The following is a 22,326-nucleotide window of genomic DNA, read 5'->3' on the forward strand; positions in this document are numbered from 1 at the left end:
ATCACTCCTGAAGCCTGAAGCCATTCTCCAAGAGGGTCTGGCATCTCTTAAGAAAAAACCAAAAAAAAAAACCAAAAAAAAAAAACACCGAAGAAAACAAGTGTTAGTCTTCCTTCAATTATTAGTACGTTTTTTTTTTTCTGGGAGTGCAGCTGCATGTAGTTGTTTTTGCTTGGTACTCGATAAAAAATAGATAGCTCTGGTTTCTAGAGTAAATCATCTCTTTCCTCCTTCGGCTTTTCCTTTGTGCTCATCTCAGAAGCTTTGGGGCCTCATCGAATGCCTCATGATGTGATCACATGATTGTGAGAAAGGGGAATTCATGCAGACAGTGACGGCTGCTTCCCAAATAGCTCATTGGAATTTGTGTCTCTGTTGTTCCATGCCCAAGATTTTAGTTCAAACTGGAGTGATTTTCTCTAATCTTTCTAAATGATCTCTGAAGGAACCCCTGGGAACCCTGTAAGATCAAAGCCCTAATATAGTCTGTGTTGACATCATTATTCCTTAAAAGATTAAATGAATCTTTTTATAAAATACTAAGTTACAAACATTTTCTGTACCATACAAAATTCTTTCTTTCTAGTTTTCTAATTACAAAAGGGGAAGTGCATTCTCATTGTAGAAAAGTATAAAAGAAATTATAATCACCTAAAATCTCTATTCAGAAATAGCTGCTATTGTTAATGTTTTGTTTTGTTTTTTTCTCTAGTCTTTTTAGTACATATTTTAATGTGGTTGAAGTCAAACTATAAAGACCATTTGTATCCTACTTTATTTTCATTTAATGACCATATCATATCGTAAACTGGAATGCAATAGAGTTTTTTTGTTGTTGACCCAAAGTCTTAATAAAAACCTTTCAACACTTAATTTTGTTATATTGGCTTATTTCTTTTGTAACTATATATCAAACGCCTGATTTATACCAGGACCTGGGCTATATCTGGGGGAAAGGCCAAGTTGAATCAGGAACCAGGGCCTCACCAGCTGGTCACTTACATCCTGCTGAAACCTAGTCCATGAGAGGGCCCTTCCTTCTGCTTCTCATAGCCTAACTAGAAGTAAAACACAGTGATTTCAGTGAAGGAGTTTTCAGGCACTTTATAGGGCTCCTGGGAGCCATGGAACACCATGGTCCTTTTTCCCAATGACAGCGTTCCTTGGAAATGTTCTACCCAGTCCCATCTGCACCATATCTTAGTTGTCTTTTCATGCCGTGACTGCATCAGACTTTCTTTTGTGACCTTGGTTTCATGCCAGACATAATACTTCAGAGTAGTTGTCTCTACCACTCTTTTCTGTTCTCAGTGTCATCTGCAGTCTTTCTATGATTGGTAATCTATTGTGATTTTCCAGGCATCTTTAGAGAAATAAGGGCTGCTCATCCATAACTTTATTCCTTCAAAAGCTGCTTTCTGTCTCTAGGTCAGTGCTGTCCAGTACAAGTTTCTGCAGTAAAGGAAATGTTCTCTATCGCTGCTGCCCAATAATACAGTTGCCACCAGCTATGTGTGTCTGATGAGCACTTGAAATGTGGCTAATGTGACTGAAAAACAGAATGTTGAATTATTTAAATTGTCACGTGTGACTGACTAATGACTGCCGCATTGGATAGGGCCACTGTGGAGCCTCCCAGCTCGTTCTACTAGTTCTTCTCATGGGGGTGGGTTGGGGGTGGCAGTTTGTTTCTTTGGGTGTTTTGTTACCACTCTGGGCTGTGCTTTTAACGTCTCTGTTTTATCCTGCCAGCAATGTGGGTAGTGGGATACAGAACTGTTTCTACAAGCATCTTGAAGGGAGATGGGACTGCTTAGTAGTATTCCCTTGCGATCAGATACCTAGATATCTGGAGGGGCAGCTTTTGGGAAGGTGCGTACTAGCAGCCCCACACCTTTCGGAAGCCATTGGTAGACAGAACAGATATTTTATGAAAACATAGTGTTTAAATAAAGAGATGTTTTTTCTTTCAGGGGATGGGCTTTACTTGAAAAATCAAGTCAGAAGGTTTTTTTTTCCTTCCAAACACATCACACTCATTATCCATTTTTTACTCTTCTGTCGTATTCTTGCAAGTCTGGCATCTGAAATGCTACAAAAATGCTTCCAAGTCATCCCATTGATTTCCCTCCCCCCCAATCAAACATTATTATGATATAATCTCTTTTTAGAAGCTTGGTGACTTCTTGGGGTCTTTTGACTATGTTCTAATTTTTAAAGATTTTTTTTTTTTTTTAATTGGGGAAGGGGAACAGGACTTTATTGGAGAACAGTGTGTACTTCCAGGCCTTTTTTCCAAGTCAAGTTGTTGTCCTTTCAATCTTAGTTGTGGAGAGTGCCGTTCAGCTTCAAGTTGTTGTCCTTTCAGTCTTAGTTCTGGAGGGCTTCTGGAGGGCGCAGCGCAGCTCCAGGTCCAATTGCCGTTGCTAGTTGCAGGGGGCACAGCCCACCATCCCTTGAGGGACTTGAACCGGCAACCTTGTGGTTGAGAGGATGTGCTCCAACCAACTGAGCCATCCGGGAGTTCAGCAGCAGCTCAGCTCAAGGTGCCGTGTTCAATCTTAGTTGCAGGGGGCGCTGCCCACCATCCCTTGCGGGACTCGAGGAATTCAACTGGCAACCTTGTGGTTGAGAGCCCACTGGCCCATGTGGGAATTGAACCGGCAGCCTTCGGAGTTAAGAGCATGGGGCTCTAACCGCCTGAGCCACCGGGCCAGACCCTATCTTCTAGTTTTTAAATGATTCAGTTATTTGTCCTTTTTCCTATCAGCAGTTTCCTGAGACACAGTAGATATGCCAGTGTATTAGGCATATGTTTTGTTTTTTTAATTCCCTCCTTCAGTGACATTACCTTTTTTTCTTATTAAAGTCTTCCATTTCTGATCCATCTATGTCATTGTTCTCTTCTTAATCCTGTCTTTAATTCCTAGTTCTGGGCACTTTGGCCCCTGCCCTCCTTTTCTCCTCTCAGGGTTGGTCTACCAACTCCTTTCCTCCCAGGTGCTTCTTTGTGGTTTGTGAGGGTGCTCTCAGACTCTGATCCACGTCTTACCCTCGCCCCACAAGTTCTCACTACTCTCCTTAGACAGGGAAGCAAGAAGTTACAAGCTTTACTGGGAAAGCAGACTCCTTTCCTTTATCTTCATAGGATGCCCACCAAAGTGTAATCTCAGCTCTAAAGACTCACCTTTTACTAATACGTGTTAGGACCCCACTTTGCCTCTAAAGCCGTTTGATGAAAAGAACCGTTTTAGTTTTACGGCAGCCAAGGCAGTGCATGCACTTTCACTATGAACTGAATTTTTTGCACATTTGGGAAAGCCATGTGGGGAAACTGACTGTGTTTTCTGCCTTCTGTTGACAGAATGGTACACGAAACTTCCAGGACTTTGACTGTCAGGTAAGGACTGTACATGCACCAAGGCGGGCTGTATACAGGACCCCTACCTGTGCTGGGGGTCCTGTAGAAATGGATCATGGCAATCTTGGCTCCTTCATGTTCTTTTGGTCTTTGGCTCAAATTTATTTAAAATAATTTGCTATCATATTCAGAAATCGCCTGCCAGGTGCCTGTTTTATGGTTACTGGGTTGCACTGTCTCTTTGTGATTAAGATCTCCTTTCCTCAAATGATACTGGAAACCCCAGTCACAGATGTCAAATGAAGAATTGTCACCTCACTGCAGAGAAGGTGGGGGAGGGGCGGCTTGGAGGGGAGACTTATCAACAAAATTTTTTCCTAAAAGAAAAGGACAAGTAAATGTTACCAATACAAAATGCAAATTTCTCTTGGCTTTATGTTTGGAAATGCAAAATTCAACCTGACTCATTAGTATTTTCTTAAATGATACTGTTCTTCCCAGTTTGCTTTTGCCTGTGGCTCTGTTGCCAATTTGAAAATCAATCAAATGAGCCAGAAACTCTCCACTTAACTACTTTATTTATTCACTGGCCCTGAAAGAAATGGGAGGAAGGAATGAGTGCATGGAAATGGGAACCTTAATAAGCGCTTGCAGCCCGACTCCTACTTTTGGGATGATGTCATAGCAGTGGCTGTCAGAAGTAGAGTGCAGTAGACTCAGAGGGCACTAGGCAGGAAAGGGTGGTGTTGGGAAAGCAACTTCCGTGCTTCCAGATTTCAGCCAATCTGTACACCCACAGGCAGACAGTTAGTTTCAGATACGCATTTTATGTTAAGTATAGTGGACTCTCTCTATAGCATTAACATGAAAAGGAAGAGCTCATATTTATCTCATTGGCAAACCACTTCTATCATTATAATTTATCGGGTACCTATTATAGATACTAAACGTACACATCATCTCCAGTCCTTGGAGCAATATCACAAAGTGGTTTTTATTATCCCTGTTTTACAGATGAGGAAATTGAGAATCAGGTTGCTCACCTTATCATCGGGTGAAGTTAGGGTTGAAAAATCCCATTCTTCCTGAATCCGTTGCCTGTGCTTTCCCACCTGGAAATACCCAGAGCTGAGATGTTGTAAGGAGTTGAGTTGTATACTTAAAGCTGAGCTTCCTTGGCAGTACAGATGAGACTTAACTTTGGAAGGGTCAGGCTCTTGGCACTGGTACAGATTTCTGAATCCCAGTGCCACACACCTCTTGGTGTGACTTTTTGGTACTTTTTATATACAACATAATCAGCCTAGTACTGTTAGAGAATCATTTTCTATAGTCCTTTTCTCATTTTATTATTTTTTTTAAACTTTTATATATTTTAAAAAAACGTTTTATTGGGGAACAGTGTGTTTCTCCAGGTCCCATCAGCTCCAAGTTGTTGTCCTTCAGTCTATTTGTGGAGGGTACAGCTCAGCTCCAAGTTCAGTTGCTGTTTTTAATCTTTAGTTGCAGGGGGCACAGCTTTCCATCCCATGTGGGAATTGAACCAGCAACCTTGTTGTTGAGAGCTTGCGCTCTAACCAACTGAGCCATCCGGCTGCCTCTCCAGAAGCTCAGCGGCAGCTCGCTGTCTTCAATCTAGTTGTAGAGGGTGCAGCTCACTGGCCCATGTGGGAATCGAACTGGCAACTCTGTTGTCAGAGCCCGTGCTCTAACCAACTGAGCCACGCGGCTGCCCCTCATATTTTTTTTAATAAATGGTGGCAGTCAAGTTTGGGTTTAGTTGTTTTTAATTTGATCTAACTTCCGTTAGGGTTTGGGTCCTAGGTTAACCTGTTCAACTTGATTGCTGTTAATATTTGATATAATTTACCTAGAAGGAGATCATTTGAGAGAGGGTGACAGTAAAATTCAAGGTCAGGAATTCTAAAAATAGTATATGTTTACTCCTATTAAAAGGTATGGAAAAATTTATTTTCATCAAATTGAGCACCCTCTCCCCAAAAGAGAAAATTGGAATATAAAAAATTACAAGCTCATTGAAAATAGATAAGATTACCAAAAAGTAAATAAAAATTACTTGTTATTTCACTGGTATTAATATTTTGGTATGTGTCTTTTAGGATTTTTTCACACATAAATATGCTTAGATATAAATGAAATTGAGTTTTAGAAATATGATTATGAATTACTTTTCAATATTAGGCTTAAAAATAGTCTGGCAAAAAATTGTTTGTTTGTTTTTTGGAGTGGGGTGAAGCTTTAATAACATGTTCTGGCCTCCTGAAGTAGAATTTTTAGTTTAGTTCTGATATAAACAGAATGATGGCAAATGTTTGTCACTAATTGTCACATGCCTGTCACTGGTTTTGAATTGACAGGTTCTTAGTGTTTCAAAGAAGAAAAAAACCATAGGCTTTTCTTTTTTTCCTCCTTTCAGCACCTGTGCTCTTCTACGACTATTCTCATCTGTCTTTTTGTTAAAGGCTCATGTGATGTTCTGGAGCTGGGCAGCTGGGTCAGGAGTCTAGCAACAGGAGAATTGAAGGCCTAGCAGTTAGAAACTATGATGTGAAAAGCCTAGAGTGGCCTGGTTTGCCTGAAGGCTTCTTGGAAGCCATTGGGCATTCTTAGGAGACAAAGCACAAGAAATCTAAAGCCAGCATTATCACTAAATGAAAAAGCATTCAGCGGGTATTGGTGGTGTCCATTAGCCTAACTGTGGGCTTCCTTCTGATCTTTCTTTGTTTTGACTCAGAAAAATCTTAAAGGAATCTTTGATGAAATCCACAGAAGTTATCTTAGCATCATCAACCAAGCTCACAAACTTTCCCATTTTCCTAACTGATCAACTACATGTTGTTGTTGTTTTTTTTCAATAATTGAAAATATAATTTAAAATGTACCATTTCTCTTAGTTCTTTGATTGTCCTAAGTGACTTCATTGCTATGTAATTCCTCTGAGGCAAACAGCAGTTATATTTGGATATAAGTAATCAGGAAAGGGGTAATTAGAGGTGACATGCTCAGAATTGATGAGGAGAAAAGAGCCTATTGCTGATTGAAATAATAAACCAGCAGGCTTATTATCCATTTATCTACTTCAGTGCTGCTTAATTCTCCTCTCTGTGAGACTTTAAAAGTTTGGAATTAGAGCTGAGACATGCTATGCTTCTCTGTGTCTGTGATACGTTGCTTTAAAAATTAATACGTATCTTGTGTATTACCAGAAACAAATTTAGAAAATCCATAAAAGTATAAAGATTACCTATAATCCTGCTACCTAGAGATAACCATATTCTTTTATATTTCTTTCCAGTTTTTACTTTTATATTCTGGTTATCAAAAGAGTACATGCCCATATTTGAATATTTGGAAAGCACAGAGAATTAGAATTATAAAGTATAGCTAGAGAAAAGCTCATAATCCTATAACCCAGGGACAGCCATGTTAATATTAATGTTTAGTGTTGAGATATGTGCGTATGTGTAGTTTTTATGAAAATAATTAATTTTTAAATTTATTTGGTTGGTCACACTATACAATTTTGTATCCCCTTTTCTGACTTAATATTAGAACACAATCTCGTTTCCATCTTATGTTAAAACTCTCATAAAAATGTCTAATGACTGCCTACTTCATCATGTGGCTATACCATGCCTTAACTATTTCATTATTTTTGGAAATTAGATTGCTTATAATATGTTGAATTCACTGAACATTTTTGTGCATAAACTTTATCCACACTTTGTGTTATTTCGGATTCTTGGAATGAGTGTACTTAAGGCTCTTGACCTGTCTGGTCAAATTGCTTTCCACTTCCACCAGACGGGTACTCAATAAATACTAACGAAAAGTGAAAAGCTGCTGTCTACCTGCACATACCATCCCCACTGGGAATAGAGTGAACGCACAAGAGTGCAGTTCTTGTTCCTGGGATAATCCAGGCAAAGCCCAGGGTTGAGTAATTTCATGCTGGCTGTTTAATTGCAGTAGCTCTTTAGAGAACTGATTTACAGACCCCAACTGTGAAGACTAGTTTTTAGTACCATAATTCAAATGTATGTATGTGACCAGCCTCTTCTGAAGGGGTTTAAACAGCTTTAAACTATTGCCAATCATTCGGTGAATGGGCATGTTACAAAATAAGAATTAGATAAAATAAATATCCTGCAAGTTCCTTCCATAGAAAAGAAGTGTTTGGAGAGGGCGGAGATTCAATCACCTGCTGCAGATCTGTGTTAGAGATTTTGATCAGTTCCCATCCCCTCCTTGGCTTTGAAGGATATGAATGTGTTCCCCGGCTACCTTTCAGCCACTGCTTCCTTCCCTTTGCATCCCCCACGTACCCCTAGGAAAATGGGAATTATTGCGGACCAACCCTCTTTTCCCTTCTTATGGCCTTTGTTCACAGTTCCTCCCCTGAGATTGTTGTTTTTCCCCTTTTGTTGTTGGTTTTTAGGGGAAGTTGATTATTAAGTTCTAAGGATATAGGTTACTTGATTCTCATTTTTTTGGGAGAAAAGTCATATTAGGTCGGTGCAAAAGTAATTGTGGTTTATAAGGTTAAGAATAATTGCAAAAACCGCAATTGCACCAACGTATAATTGAAAAAACTAAGGTTTGTTTTGTTTTGTTTTTTTAATTACCATTCCCAATCTCAGTTCCCCTCCCCTTTCACTAGAGGATTTATTTCTCAGACAAACTCGGTCCCATCATGGGCTTGATGGCTGCTAACTGCACCAAACTCACATCCTTCCAGCTTAGCAGCCTCACTGTAACTCGAGGCAAAGATCAGAGGAGGATTCTCGTTGGCTTAGCATGGGTTGAATCATGTGAGTGGGGGTCACATGCACATCCCTGGACCACTCATTGTGGTCAGAGAGTGGGATGCTTGAATTGGCCAGACCTGGACCCCTTCCTATGTGGACTTTCCTAGAGAGTCCATGTTCTGAAGGTGTTCTGGGCTGTTGAGTGTGGGCTAAATAGTTGGTCAGTCTTTTTCTCCTCATTGCTATCTAAGGCTATGGTGAAGAAGATATTGGAGTTGGCTTTGAAGGAGGAAAAGATAGATTTTTGTTGATGTTGCAGAAGAAGCTTTCATATGAAGAGCGTGGTTTGAGAGAAGGATGAGTTATGGGTAGCTGTAAAGTAAAACACTCAGCTGTCTGAGTGTTGACTGAATTAGGCTGAAAGACGTAAGAGGTAAGGGGGGAGAGAACTGATGCTAGAGTCAGGGAAATATATTATAGAACCTTAAAAAGGAAAATGTATTCTACTGGTAGGCAGAAAGCTGAGTAATTGTGGAGGCTGATTTTTTTTACTAGGGGATTAAACGAGGTTATGCAAATGAACTTTATACCACTACACAGAGGTGAGGTAATGGTGGGGGTATTGCATCAAAAATTCCATATAATAATAAAAACTATACCTAAGGCTAGGGTTTCCAGGCGGGAATTCCTGCCTGTTCTCAGGAATTTTTCGCTGTCCCGTTCCTGAATCCCGAGATATAAACTGTTTTCTGTTCTCCACAATGAATTTCCACAAAGTGACGGCCAATAATACCAACCACCTGGGTTCAAGGAGCCGATTTTCCCAATTTCCTGACCAACTTTTTTCGGGATTTGGGAATGGGAAAGCGAAAGAAATTCCTGAGAACGGGCGGGAATTCCTGCCTGGAATCCCTACCTAAGGCTCATAACAGTAGCCTGCTTACTAGAAACAGAATAAAATTTCATACTAATAAAAATGTTGACATTTCCAAGAGTATGTCATCATACCAGTTTATCTAAACTATTTCAGACTGGCCAGGGAGAGGAAGAAGTACTAACAGGCATGAAGTAATCAAAATTTAACTGAGTTCAGAGAGCCATGACAAGTTATATTGTCTAATTCTGGTGATAGTACATTCAGCTAAAGGAAGAAGACTCAGAAAAAAGGTAAAAGTTGATTATTACCCAATAATGGTAATATCCTAAACTCAGATTTTTTTTTTTTTAGTTTTAAATTATTGAGCCACAGTCCCAACAGACTTTATTTAATAATTAAAAACAAATACTTGATACAGATAAAATGACAATGAAAAACTACAATGCCTGTTGTATAGGGCAAATGTATACAAATGGGGGCTTTTCGAATATAATACCTAAGATAAATGCTGGGTTTTCATTCATAAACTCTTAAATTTTAAAAAAGACTCTTAAACTACATCTTTGATTAAGAGGAAGGCAGTCCCGGATGGAGAAGTCTGTCAGGGACCAATATGATTTCAGGTTGTTTTATAAGCTTGGGGAATAAAGGGATCACTCATGTTCAAGTACATAGCCTTGGCGATAGGAAATAATCAGAGTACTGGGAAAGATCTATGACCATGCGTATTACCTTGGTTTGTGCCCTTTGAGCACAGACACTCATTGTGTAGTCACACCCTCTAGAATGCTGAGGTAAATGGAGAAACAGCCTGTGAAACAAATGATCTTGACTAAAGCCGGAAAGGTGGTGGCAGCTACACCCCCTGCGGTGGCAGCTACACCCCCTGCGGTGGCAGCTACACCCCCTGCGGTGGACTGATCCTTGAGTCAGCTCTGTAGCCTCAGTCTCTGCTTATTCATTTCTAGGCGGAGACTTGTTCAAGCTCTTCACACAGGGTCACAAAGGATTTATTTAGAAGTCCATATGGAAGTGAGTGTCTCCTTTCTTTTCATAGTCTTTATTCTAAGGACACTTAACATTCACATACTTTATTTTTTGACAGGTGAGAATTTTACTTTTTTAAAAGATTTTTATTAAAATACAGCTAACATACAATATTATATTAGTTTTAGGTGTATGTACATCATAGTTCTTCAACTACGTTCACATACTTTAAAATGAAGAGAAACTGTAAGACACTGACAGCCAAGGGTTGCTCCTGAAAGGGCAACAGGATTGAGGAATAGGGCCCAGGGCTCTTGGCCCTTTGACACTTGGGTTGTTACACAATTTGAAGGTATATTATGGGAGATCGCAGCTGAGATCAGTCTAAAAAGTTGAAATTTTGTGAGCCAATTTTAACTGAATTTCATCCAGATTATGAAATGATGACAAAGTAATTACTTTGCCCTATTCCCTCATCTACTTTTAACATGTTCTCTTTTACCCCATCTGTTACATCTCCCTTTTCATCATCCTTCTCCTGAACGTCCCCGGAGCTCACTATTCCCTACCCCACTTCACCACACCCACACACTATCCCCGTCAATTACCTGGCCTCAGGAGGTTCTGCTAACCTTAGGGCCAACGTGAAAACTGATTTTTCTCTCTGGTCTCAGTAGCACAGCTGAGAATATATAAGCAAGAATATTTAAGCAAGACTCTACTGAAGGTTTGGATATAACAGAAGGAAGTCTCCAGCAACTAAATTGTCAAGATGACAAATTATTGCACATTCTCTTCAACTTGGGTTCTGCTGTAGTGTCTCCCATTTGACAGAGGCTGGCTTCTCTCTCGCTCCCTCTTTATTCTTTCTTTCTCTCTGGAAAAAACATGAGAGAGAGAGCAAAGCCTCCTTGAGTTCCCTTTCTGAATCTGTCACCTCCCAGGAGGAAACAAGTCCTAAAGTTAGTGTACATTCCTTCTCCAAGTTTTTACACTTTAAATGTATGCATGTAAACATATATACAGTCTGTATAGTGTTGCTTTTTTAAAAATCTACTAAGTGGTATATACATATCCTTCTGCATTTCTACTCAGCATTGTGTTTTCATGATTTTCTCTATTAATGCTTCTATTTCTAGTTCACTCATTTTTATCTGTACTTCATTATGTGAATATGTCATAATTCATTTACCAATTTCCCTATTGATGGATATTTAGGTTATTTCCAGTTGTTTTTGACATTTTAAATAAAGCTGTAATGTACATCTCTGTGCGTTTGAGAATTTTGTTTATTTTTTCCCCTTTCTTCCGCCCCCACTCCCCCCACACTCTAGTTTAAGCCGTTGTTTCTCAGTCTAGGTGTGTAGGACCTAGCTCCCTGGCCCTGGCCCATGCTGGTATTATGAGCCTTGCGCTCCCCCCGGCTGAGGCAGTCACCAGTCGTCAGTTGACCGCTCACAGCAGCTCTCGCCGGCTGCTGGCAGCTCACGGTGGCATACAGCAAGCAGCCCACAGCAGCACACAGCAGCCCAGCTCACGGCAGCTCACGCTAACCTCTGGCTGCTCACGTCAGCCCAGCTCCAGGGAGACCTGTTGTCCACAATCTTAGCTGTAGAGGGTGCAGCTCACTGGCCCATGTGGGAATCGAACCAGCGACCTTGGCATTAAGAGCACAGTGCTCCAACCACCTGAGCCACCAGGCTGGCCTGAGAATTTCTTTAGCTTATACCTAACAGTAAAACTGCTGTAGGGTAGACACCTCTTAACTTTACTAGAAATTACCACATTGTTCTCCAGAGTAGTTGTTCCAGTTTATATGCCTACTAACAGTATCTGAGACTTCTTATTTTCTCTACATCTTGGCCAACACTTGGTGTTATCTAACTTTAAAATTTTTGCCATTCTGCTGTGTATGAAATCTTATTTCATTGATTTAATTCGCACCATCCTGACAGTTTAATAGAGTTAATGTCTTCCTTCTCAATTTTCTGTCACAGCATCCTATTTATTTCTTTCATAGCACTTATCACAAGCTATTATTGTGGGTTTGTCAATTTATATGTTTATTGTCTGCCTCCCTGTAGGAACATAATCTCTCTGTGAGAGCAGGGATCGTATCTCTCTTATCCATGGTTTGATTCTCAGTCCAGGTTCTGGTACTAGGGGTTCAATAAATAGTTGTTTAATGAATGAACCCAGTGGTGGTTGAGGGGGCTCCTCAGTAAGTCTGACATTACCACGAGAGAAATGCTCCTACCGTAACAGGAATTTATCTTTATATTCCACCCATCCAAATCCTATACTTTATTTCATAGCCAGTTCACAGTAACTGATTCTCTCCTTCATTTCTTACTTCCCCTTTTCAAGCCTTTGAATAAACTTGAATAGGAGGTAGCAGTAATATAGAATAGCAGACTTATTATCATTTGTGGTTTGATTTGATAGAGATAGATAGATTTGAGGCTAGATTTGAGATACTGTGGTCAGTTAGCCTAAGATTCTTCTGCGTCCCACATCAGAGAAGAAACCAAAGCTCTGATGAAGTTCTTTTTTAGTATATGTGCTGCCGAAGTGAGCACGATGAAGTTCTTTATTAGGAAATTAAGTTGGAAACCCTTTGCCTTGGTTGGGATTCTTATTGACAGAGCTAATCTTGTCTCATCTACTATGAGATTTTCCGAGATAGGTATGGACAACTTTGTCAGCAAAAATTCACTAGGCTAGACATGATAGTTTTTTATTTTTGAGAAATGTAGACTTTGAAGATTACAATAAATCTCACTTAACTTTTCTACAGTCTGTTTCTTTTCCAACCCAACCACTCTTACTTCGTGCTAGTCTTTGGTTGCATCTTGTTTCAGTTCTTGAGCTCTGCTCTGGCTATAGTCATTTTAAACTTGACTCAGTTGCTTTGGTTAGGATCCTTTGGGTTACAGGGAACAAACCCACCCAGCTAGTGTAAACCAGAGGCAATCCAGGGATGTCTCAGAAATTAAACTAGAACCAGGAATTAGAGCAGTGGAAATGTCTACTGTTAGCTGCCAAGGATGGAATCTCTTTGTCCCAATTACAAATCCTCAGGGAAGGAAGCTGACCCAGCATGGACCAGATGGCCACCTGACTCCAGTCAGTTGTGGCCATAAGGTTACAATCTATAAACACGGCAGCCAAGAGCCACTGCTGTAAGGTATGGGTGACACAGACGGGCAGCTCCCAGGAAAGGGGAGAGATTTTAGGCATACACACCCATAGATGTCCACTGAACTTACCAGTTGCTGAACAAACGTGTTTAGAGGCTCTGAAGCCTCTGGCTTTTTACCTGGCAACTTCTTATCTCCTGCTTTTTTTTAGCTTTTCTTTCCCCGGGTCTTACTGGCTCTTTATTCAATTTGTTGACGTCCTTTCCATAGCCAGTTGGAGAATATTCTTAACAGATCCCTGATTTCCTCCACTTAAGAAAGTGAGCTTTGTGGTTAAGAAGGTATTTTCCCCCCTCCTTTGTTTGTTTATCTGGAAGGAATTAGAAAGTAGGAATATTCTATGTAACATAGCATCTCTGTGGTGTGCTTATAGTTCAGTGATGTGTCCTGCCCCACCTAGTGGAAAATAGCACTGAGTCAGGCGCTGTGAAACTTCAGCAACCTGGGAAGTTCATTCTGCCTTTGCTGAGACGTCACCTTCCCTTGTTACAGGAACACGACATAGAAACAACTCATGGTGTGGTCCACGTCACCATAAGAGGTCTACCGAAGGGAAACAGACCAGTTATTGTGACGTACCATGACATTGGCCTCAACCGTATGTATTTGATTTTATACCTTTTTATTATAATACTTAATCTTTGTATATAAAAAACACACACATACATAAGAGATTCTCGTATTCTAATAGAACATAGGTTTTCTCCTCTGCCTTACTTCCCTCTTCATTGCTACATATGTAAATGGCAGGATGAACGTTCCTGGGAAGAGCGCAGGAGAACGTGTTTGGGGGGGATGCTGGAATTATGCCACACCTGTGTGTCACATCTGCTAAAGGACTGGAGGTTATATATTGAACTGGTTAAGAAAGGAGAACTGAAATCAGTTTTGTTTAGTTTTTTAAGTCTAGGCTTCCTTGGTTTTTTTCATATTTCAGGTTAGAAAATCCAGGGTTTGAAATTAACTTCATGATGAACTCTTCAATGAATTGGTAAAAGTGTTCTTGCTACAGCCTGTCATCCGTGACTTTAAGTGGACTTTCTAGATGGTAGTACCAGTAAAATAAGATTCTGGCCCTAGCCACAGGCATATGGAATCTGTATACTTATATTTTCTTCCACGCTTCTCTGCCTTGCCGAGGTGGTCTGAGTTGAAGGCTGCAGTTTAGTGCTAGAGCTTTTATGGCCTCTTTATTATGAGAAGCAGTTGTACTGACAGGGTAGCAATCGAAGCAGCAGCCTCTCCCTGTACCCCAGCAATTTTTCCAAGAGACAGTCTTCTACCTGGTCCATGTAAGTTGCCCAACTCACTCTAGCCAGGTTCTCGGGGTGTACATGGTCAGTGTCTACATCAGACAGGGCAATAAGGTACGTGAAAAATGACAGCATTCTGTGCGTCATTGGGATTGGTTTCCACTTTGTAGACATTGTGTAGAATTGAGAATTAGTTGTTGTTTTCAAGTCATTGAGACATCTGGTGTGCAGCCTTTAGGGCACCTTGAATCAGACAGATTGTTCAGACACCTCACGTTAGTGGGACAGTGATTAAAAGGGAGTGAAAGAGGAGGAGGATCTAACATTGATCGAGTGGAAGAAAACTGGGAAGAAATGAAGAGCCTGTGATTTACAAGTATTTTTACTCTTGCAGATAAATCCTGTTTCAATGCATTCTTTAACTTTGAGGATATGCAAGAGATCACCCAGCACTTTGCTGTCTGTCATGTGGATGCCCCAGGCCAACAGGAAGGTTCACCCTCTTTCCCAACAGGGTAAGACCAGAAGCAAGGTCTTCTGAAGACATGCACTCAGAAGGGCAAGGGGCTGAGTTCCCGGGAGAGAAGGAGTGTGTGCTGCCCTTCCTAGCGGATTTTAGCACAGCCTACAGGCTCTAGTTAGCTGCCAGCCATTCTCACGTTTCCTCTCCTTGCTCTGAGAGGACTCTTACGTACAACTGTCATTTTTGTGTTCCTCCCTGAAACTCCCAACTACCCAGGCCCAACCTCTGATCCCTCTGAGCTTCCTGGGAATACCTCCAGTCTGGTGACAGGAATTTGAATATCCGTGTAGTCATTTATTCTGAGAAGCTGCCCTGTCAGGTAGAGGTGTGTCTTTACTGGATTTGGAGCTTTTGGCCTCATCCTAAACTTGCTTTGCACGGCAGAGCCAGAGTGTCCCTAACTCTTCCTTGCACAGTGTGATTATTGAGAAGACCTTGGGAGGAAGAGTGAAAGCACAAGCTATGGAATGCTAATGCTTTCCCTCTTCCTTTACGCATCTCCAGAGCTGCCTTTGCCCGTGACTGCTGTGAAATAGACCATTGCAGACAAATGATGGCTAACACTTATGTGGTGCTTAAACAGTATTTCTGACACTGCTTAAAATACTTTACAGCTATTAAGTCATTTAACCCTCACAACCCCATGGGATAGGCTTACTGTCATTCCCATTTTACAAGTGAGCAACCGAAGCTCAGAGATACTAAGTAACTTGGCCAGGGTTACATAACAGACGAGCAGCAGAGTCGGGATTTGAACCCAGGCAATCTGGCTCCCTATCCATGTTATAGAGTATGTCCAAGTTACTCTGTCTCTCCAACACAAATTGGCCAGTGACCCGATTATCCAACAAGATTTAGATCCCGTTCCTTTTTTTCTGTTTTGTGCACAAGTGGCTCAAGAATGCTTCATCATTTCAAGTGTCTCAAGCAGAGACACACTGACTTGCCTATCAGATGTAGAGCAGACCCTGCCTCATAATCAGGATGTTGCCTTAACATCCCCTCCATCTTTGATTCTGTAATCTCTCTGAGTGCTCCCTACTCCTATTGGATTCCTAGTCTGAATCCATTCTTGGGTTTGTTGGACCATCTTAGGATCCAGTGGTTCATGTTATGAAGCATACTCAAAAGCCAGGAAGTAGCGGTGTTCTCCGATGCCTAAGTAAAACAAATAACGTTATAATGAGGAGCTCATTTGCGACTGTGCTTTGTTTACTTTTGCATTTAGCTGCCTAAATATAAGCAGCAGACCAAGAGCTACTTCCTGAGTTGATTCTTACTGTTGGAAGTTTACTGAGCCTGAACCAACTGAAGTAATTGTCAGCGATTTGGAAATCCGCTGAGAGAGAACCATATCACCTTTTCTTTTCAAGTGGCTTCCTCTGGCCTGAGACTGCTCTTGAAGATATAGAAACATGCAGGTTCTTTTATATTCTTCTTAGCATGGCAGTCGTAGTGAGTCACACAACATGCCACAATCATTTCCAGGTTCCACATCACCTCTCTTGAGCCTTTAGTAAAGGGAATGCTTTAGTCTAAGAATCCTGTACTTTTGTAGCTGTTCTTGTAATTGGGAAACGTGGGTGCCTTCTAACTCAGGAGGTATCCTTCTGGATTTCAGGTACCAGTACCCCACAATGGATGAGCTGGCTGAAATGCTGCCTCCTGTTCTTACTCACTTAAGGTAGGTTCATTCTGCAGTTGTTTCACACAGTTTTTATGGACTTTCGACTGTGTGTCTGATCTAGGTGCTATGATGGTGAGCCCCCCAAAAAACAAAAAACAGTCACTACCCTCATGGAGCTTACATCGTTGTGGGGGAAATAATTGACAAGTAAGCAAACAAATAATCACAACTCAAGTGCTAGAGAAGAAGTCAGTTGGGGGTCTTGTGATAGAGAATAAGGGCAGGATCTACATAGACATGGCTAGTTGGGGAGTACCTCTCTAAGAAGGTGTCATCTAGTCTGAGACGCGGAGGATTAAAAGGAGCTACCTAGACAGAGAGCCAGGGCAAGAGGAAGGAGTTCAAACAGAAGGAGCAATAGGTCCAAAAGTCCTAGACCAAATGAGCAAGTAGGAGAAAGGCAAAGGGTGAAATTCAAGAGGTAGATAAGGACCGGATGACATAGGTCTCCCGGATCAGGTAAGAATTTGGGATTTTATTCAAAAGAAAAAGAAGAAATACTGAAGGCTTTTAAGCAGGGGAGTGATATCCAATTTAGTCTTTTAAAATGACCACTCTGAATATGTAAATTGAACATCAATAAAACTGCAGTTTTTAAAAAAGGATTACTAGCTGTGGAGAGAATGGGTTGGAGAGGAGTAAAAGAGAAAAAGTTGAGAGGCCAGTTAAACTATTACAGCAGCCAGGCAAGAGGTAATATTGGTACTGGATACTGTCGGGGCTTGAAGAAACTTGACCAAATTCTGTATGTAGTAAGCTTCAGAGCCAAGATTTGAACCCAGTTGTATTCTTTCCATTATGTCATGCTGCCTCCAAATGAGTTAACCCTATCAGTGTTTGTGTGTTTCGTTCATAGTGTGAAAAGCATCATTGGGATTGGAGTTGGAGCTGGAGCTTATATCCTCAGCAAATTTGCAGTGAGTACATGGAGAATTAATCTCAACCCCTTTGAGGTACTGCATAGATCACAGCTCTTATTGCTGTGATAAGTGACCAGGTACTATTGTGGGTCTTAAGTCAGTTTTTTAATAAATTCTGTCAGCTCACATACAGGTTTGGATAAAGTCTTGCTCTATACTTAACAGTACCTGAAAAATCACAAATAAGGGCAGTACATCGTCCATAAAAAGTAATCTTAGAGAATACTTAGGATAGAATTTTGTACAACCATTAAAATTTTGTAAGAAGAGCTTGTAATGATTTGATTCACATACATAGGGAGCCAGAAAAATGTATATACATTTTAAGAAAGGAAAAAACTACAATGAACGACACTTGCGTTCATCTGATTAACACCATCTTTTGAGCGAACGTCATACTATACATTGCTACTGTAATTCAATTCAACTTTGAAAAGTAACGCAGACTAGATAACATCTCTTAAAATGTGTACATTTTTTGGCATCCCTTGTATATTAAAATGTTAACCAAGTTAGAATACAGTTTAACATAGTTTGTCATGGGCATAGGAAAGGACTAGAAGGAAATATACTAAGATGTAAACAGGGATTGATGTTGTGTGGTAAGATAATACGAAATTTTATTTTCTGCTTTATACCGGGGGTGCCAAAAAAATGTATACACATGACTTGTATTCATTTTTTGTTATCAGTATATATTATTACAATTTTAATACCATTTTTTCCTTTCTTAAAATGTGTATACATTTTTTTTGGCACCTTCTGTATAATTTATGGTTATCACATTTTCTGTAGTGAGCGTAATAAGTGTAATAAGAGGGAGAAAAGCAAGCTAGAGACTTTTGAGTTTACACAGAAACATTCCTATTGATTTTTACTTAATGAACTCTTTTTTCAAATGCCTCTTGGTTGATAAGACAGTCTTCTGGGGTTGAGATCACCGATTCATGTGGTTTCAAAAACACTTAAGAAGCCCCTATTGGAAACAAAGGTATATTTCACAGTGTGAAATAGCCAGTTTAAGCCTCAACAGCCCCTTATGTGAAGACATTTTAAGGGCACTTTCCGAGCAGGGAAGACCCACCATGAGCTGAATAGCTACAGATACCAGGTGTCTTCCTTTGCTATAGGAATAAGAAAAACATGTCTCCCCCAGAGATCCTTGCAAGGCAAGATCAGTTGACAGCAATTAAGAAACTGGTTTTCCAGATGCTAATTCAGATTGAAACAGCTATTTTTCTGAATATCCTCCCTAGCACCTCTCTGAGGTCTTCCTTTCAAATCTGAGTATTAGGGCATAGTAAGAATTAATGAACCATTCTCCGGTATTTTTAGAAGAACGCTGGGAGTGGGACCTTTATACTGTTGTCTTTGTCTTCTATTGCAGCTTAACCACCCAGAGCTGGTGGAAGGCCTCGTGCTCATTAACGTGGACCCTTGTGCTAAAGGCTGGATTGACTGGGCAGCTTCCAAAGTAAGCACCAAATGGTGTCCATTGGCTCACCTCTTGGTCCCTTCTCAAAATGATTTCTCTGCTGTCTTTTTAATTTTTTCGTTGAGGTATAATATATATAGTTAAGGGCAAGAAGTTTTAAGTGCACAGCTTGATGAATGTTTGGGTTTGTAATCACCACCCAGTCAATACACAGAATATTTCCAGCTCTGCTCTTAAGTAATACTTCCTCTCCCTTCCCGGAAATAACCGTTATTCTGACTTCTAACATTGTAAATTGGTTTTATTTATTCTTAAACTTCCTATCATTGGAGTAATAGAATATGTATTCTTTTGTATCTAGCTTCTTGGGCTCATCATTGTCTCTTTCATGGTGTGTGTAGCAGTAGATCTTTGTAATATTTTAATAGTCTGTTGTATGAATACATAAAATGAGTTGTTACATGGTTATTATGAATAAAGCTCCTATGCACATTCTTTTATCAGTCTTTCAGTAGACCTACACATTCATTTCATTTGGGTTTATACCTAGGAGTGGAATTGCTGTGTCATAGGTCAGTTGTCTGTTTAGCTTTAAGAGATGCTGTCAACATCCCAAAGTGTTTGGCCAATTCACAAACCAGCGATACATGAAAGTTCCAGTTATTCCACATCCTCACCAACATTTGATAGTCCTTTTAATTTTTATAAAAGAAGAGCAGTTTTATTTGTAATGTTAGTTTGTTTTTATATGGTATCCATCACCAAAATAGCATTCATTATTAAAAAATAATTTTTAATTGTAGTATCTTGTTAATTTTAAGCTATGCTTATATGGGTAAATAAAGCTGCGTTTTAATTTGTGTTTCCCTAAAGGCTCATGATGTAGAGCACATTTCTAAATCTTACTGGCCATTTGAAGATCATCTGATGAGTGACTGTTCAAGTCTTCTGCCTTTTCTTTATTAAATCAGTTTGCTGGTATTTTTCTCACTGATATGTGAGAGTTCTTTATATATTCTGTGTATGAATCCTTTGCTGGATATATGTAAATATCTTCTCCCAATCTGTGGTTTACATTTTCACTCATTTTTTTTTCCCCTTTCTTCCGCCCCCACCTCCCCTCCCCATTCTGGTTCAAGCCGTTGTCTCTCGGTCTAGTTGTGTAGGGCCAGCTCCCTGGCCCATGCTGGTATTATGAGCCTTGTGCTCCCCTCTTCTGAGGGATTCGGTCACCAGTCGTCAGTTGGCCGCTCACAGCAGCTCTTGCCAGCTGCCGGCCACTCACAATGGTTGCCGACCACTCGTGGTGGCACACAGCAGCACATAGCAGCCCACGGCAGCTCATGCCAACCTCCAGCTGCTCATAGCAGCCCAGCTCCAGGGAGAGCTGTTGTTCACAATCTTAGCTGTAGAGGGCGCAGCTCCCCGGCCCATGTGGGAATCCAACCGGCGACCTTGGTGTTAGGAGCGCAGTGCTCCAACCACCTGAGCCACTGGGCTGGTCCCTTCACTCATTATTTTAATGAGAGAAATGAATGAATGAATGAATCAATCATTCTCTTCAGTGAACCCAAGTAGCTTATTTTTGCTACTGCCCCCAAAGATAGGTAGATAGTAGTGTTTGCTCTCTGAAAAATGAAGGTATTTGCTATCAAGATATAATTCTATCTAAAATCTCTTGAAGGAGATAGGAAACTACAAGGTATGCTAATAACTTTACAAATAAATATAAACAATCCCAGCAACAACCACAGAGGATAAAAGGTAGTAAGAGGAAAAGCATTATATTATACCCCATTTGCACTGACTCGCCTGTGCTAAGAAATAATTCAGTATTTTTAAGTTGGAAAGGAAAGCAGTTTTGAAACTTTTTTCCCGCTGAAGTACAAATGTTATTTTAATCTAAAATTATGTGATTTAGATTAAATCAGTGATGTTACAAAGTTTTCCAGAGAGAAAAATATCCTAAGCTTTCATTGCTTGCTAAAAGTGCCTTATATAATCTCATTTTTAAATAAATGCCTACTTCTAAGTGCTTTGAAGTTGCCGTAAATGTTCGTTCTAAAACACCATTGGAGGTGGTCTCCAAAATACTACCACGCAGCTTGCCAAATGTATCAAGAGTCTTCGTTAATACTTAACCATGAGATCTAGTAATTTGATATCTAGGAGCTTATCTGAAGAATAAATAGTGATACATACAAAGATTTAAATAGAAGGATAATAACCTTTTAAAAATCTAACACATACCTAGTGCTTACTGTGTACCAGGAGCTGTTCTTAATTTTTTTGTGGCTATATATTTAAACTCTTCATTCTCATAATGTGATATGGTACCATTAATATCCTACAGAGAAATTAAGTCATTTGTTTAAGGTCACATAGCTAGGAAGTCACAGAGCCAGGGTATTCATTAAAGCATTATTTAGAAGGCAAAAAGATGGAAACAGCCTAAATGCCAATAATACAGAATTATAAACAATGGAATATTATGCAACCAAAAAATTGTTTTTTGGTTATTGAAGGAAATGAGAAAATTCTCTTGTTTAAAGAAAAAAAGACTAAAACTATGCATGTCCCACTTTTGTGAAATACACAGATGCATAAGAAAAAGGGGAAAATCATTTGTCACTAGTAGTTACATCTTTGGTTGTATAGATGATTACAGAGCATTACAGATGATTTTACTTTTTTTCATATTAATTTTCTATGATAAGCATGTATTGCTTTTATAATTATTTAAAAATATTAAACTATTCCACCTACCAGCAGACCAGATTCTAAAAAATTTACCCATTCCTCCCCACATTTAAGTTCTGGAGAAAAGATGCATACCCTAGCTTTGAATGAAATACACTAACAATGCTATTGCCAGACGCTATGGAAATTCCTTCTTATAACCTGACTTATTTAAAATTTGTTCTAATTTCTGTCTAGGATGTGGGTACATTAAAACTTACCTGAACATTCTCAATAACATATAACAACCTAATAAAAATTATAAAACTTCAGAATGACCTTATGAGTCTTAAACATGAAATAAGATTGGTTATTAATTCTAATTATTTTTAATTTATAATTACAATGATCCTGTTGGATGATTGATAACCCGTGTGAAGATTCCTGGTCATCTTTCCTCCTTACTCTTTCTGGGAATATATGTGATCCTGCTCCAGCCGTATCCATGTCTGTCTCCCTCATCTCCTCTTCTCCACCTCCACCGCCAATTCAGTACTTCACCTCTAATCCAAGTCAGCAGTAAGAAATGAGCTTAAAATAAACCAAAAAAAAGGCTTTGGGGGAATCAACAACAT

The 22,326-nt window shown here is 39.9% G+C and overlaps 1 protein-coding gene across 2 annotated transcripts in view; it reads left to right on the plus strand.

The window, feature by feature from the left end:
* Positions 1-22,326, plus strand: part of NDRG3 (NDRG family member 3) — a 69,213-nt gene that overhangs the window by 23,261 nt on the left and 23,626 nt on the right. For both annotated transcript variants that reach the window (XM_033094805.1, XM_033094806.1), the window contains exons 3-8: positions 3,365-3,400; positions 13,687-13,792; positions 14,842-14,962; positions 16,592-16,654; positions 17,514-17,574; positions 18,965-19,051. In XM_033094805.1, the coding sequence (XP_032950696.1) occupies positions 3,365-3,400; positions 13,687-13,792; positions 14,842-14,962; positions 16,592-16,654; positions 17,514-17,574; positions 18,965-19,051 (474 nt within the window). The remainder of the gene's footprint in view (positions 1-3,364; positions 3,401-13,686; positions 13,793-14,841; positions 14,963-16,591; positions 16,655-17,513; positions 17,575-18,964; positions 19,052-22,326) is intronic.

Source organism: Rhinolophus ferrumequinum, chromosome 23 (genome assembly GCF_004115265.2).
Source record: "Rhinolophus ferrumequinum isolate MPI-CBG mRhiFer1 chromosome 23, mRhiFer1_v1.p, whole genome shotgun sequence".
In the NCBI taxonomy this organism is placed as follows: Eukaryota; Metazoa; Chordata; class Mammalia; order Chiroptera; family Rhinolophidae; genus Rhinolophus; species Rhinolophus ferrumequinum.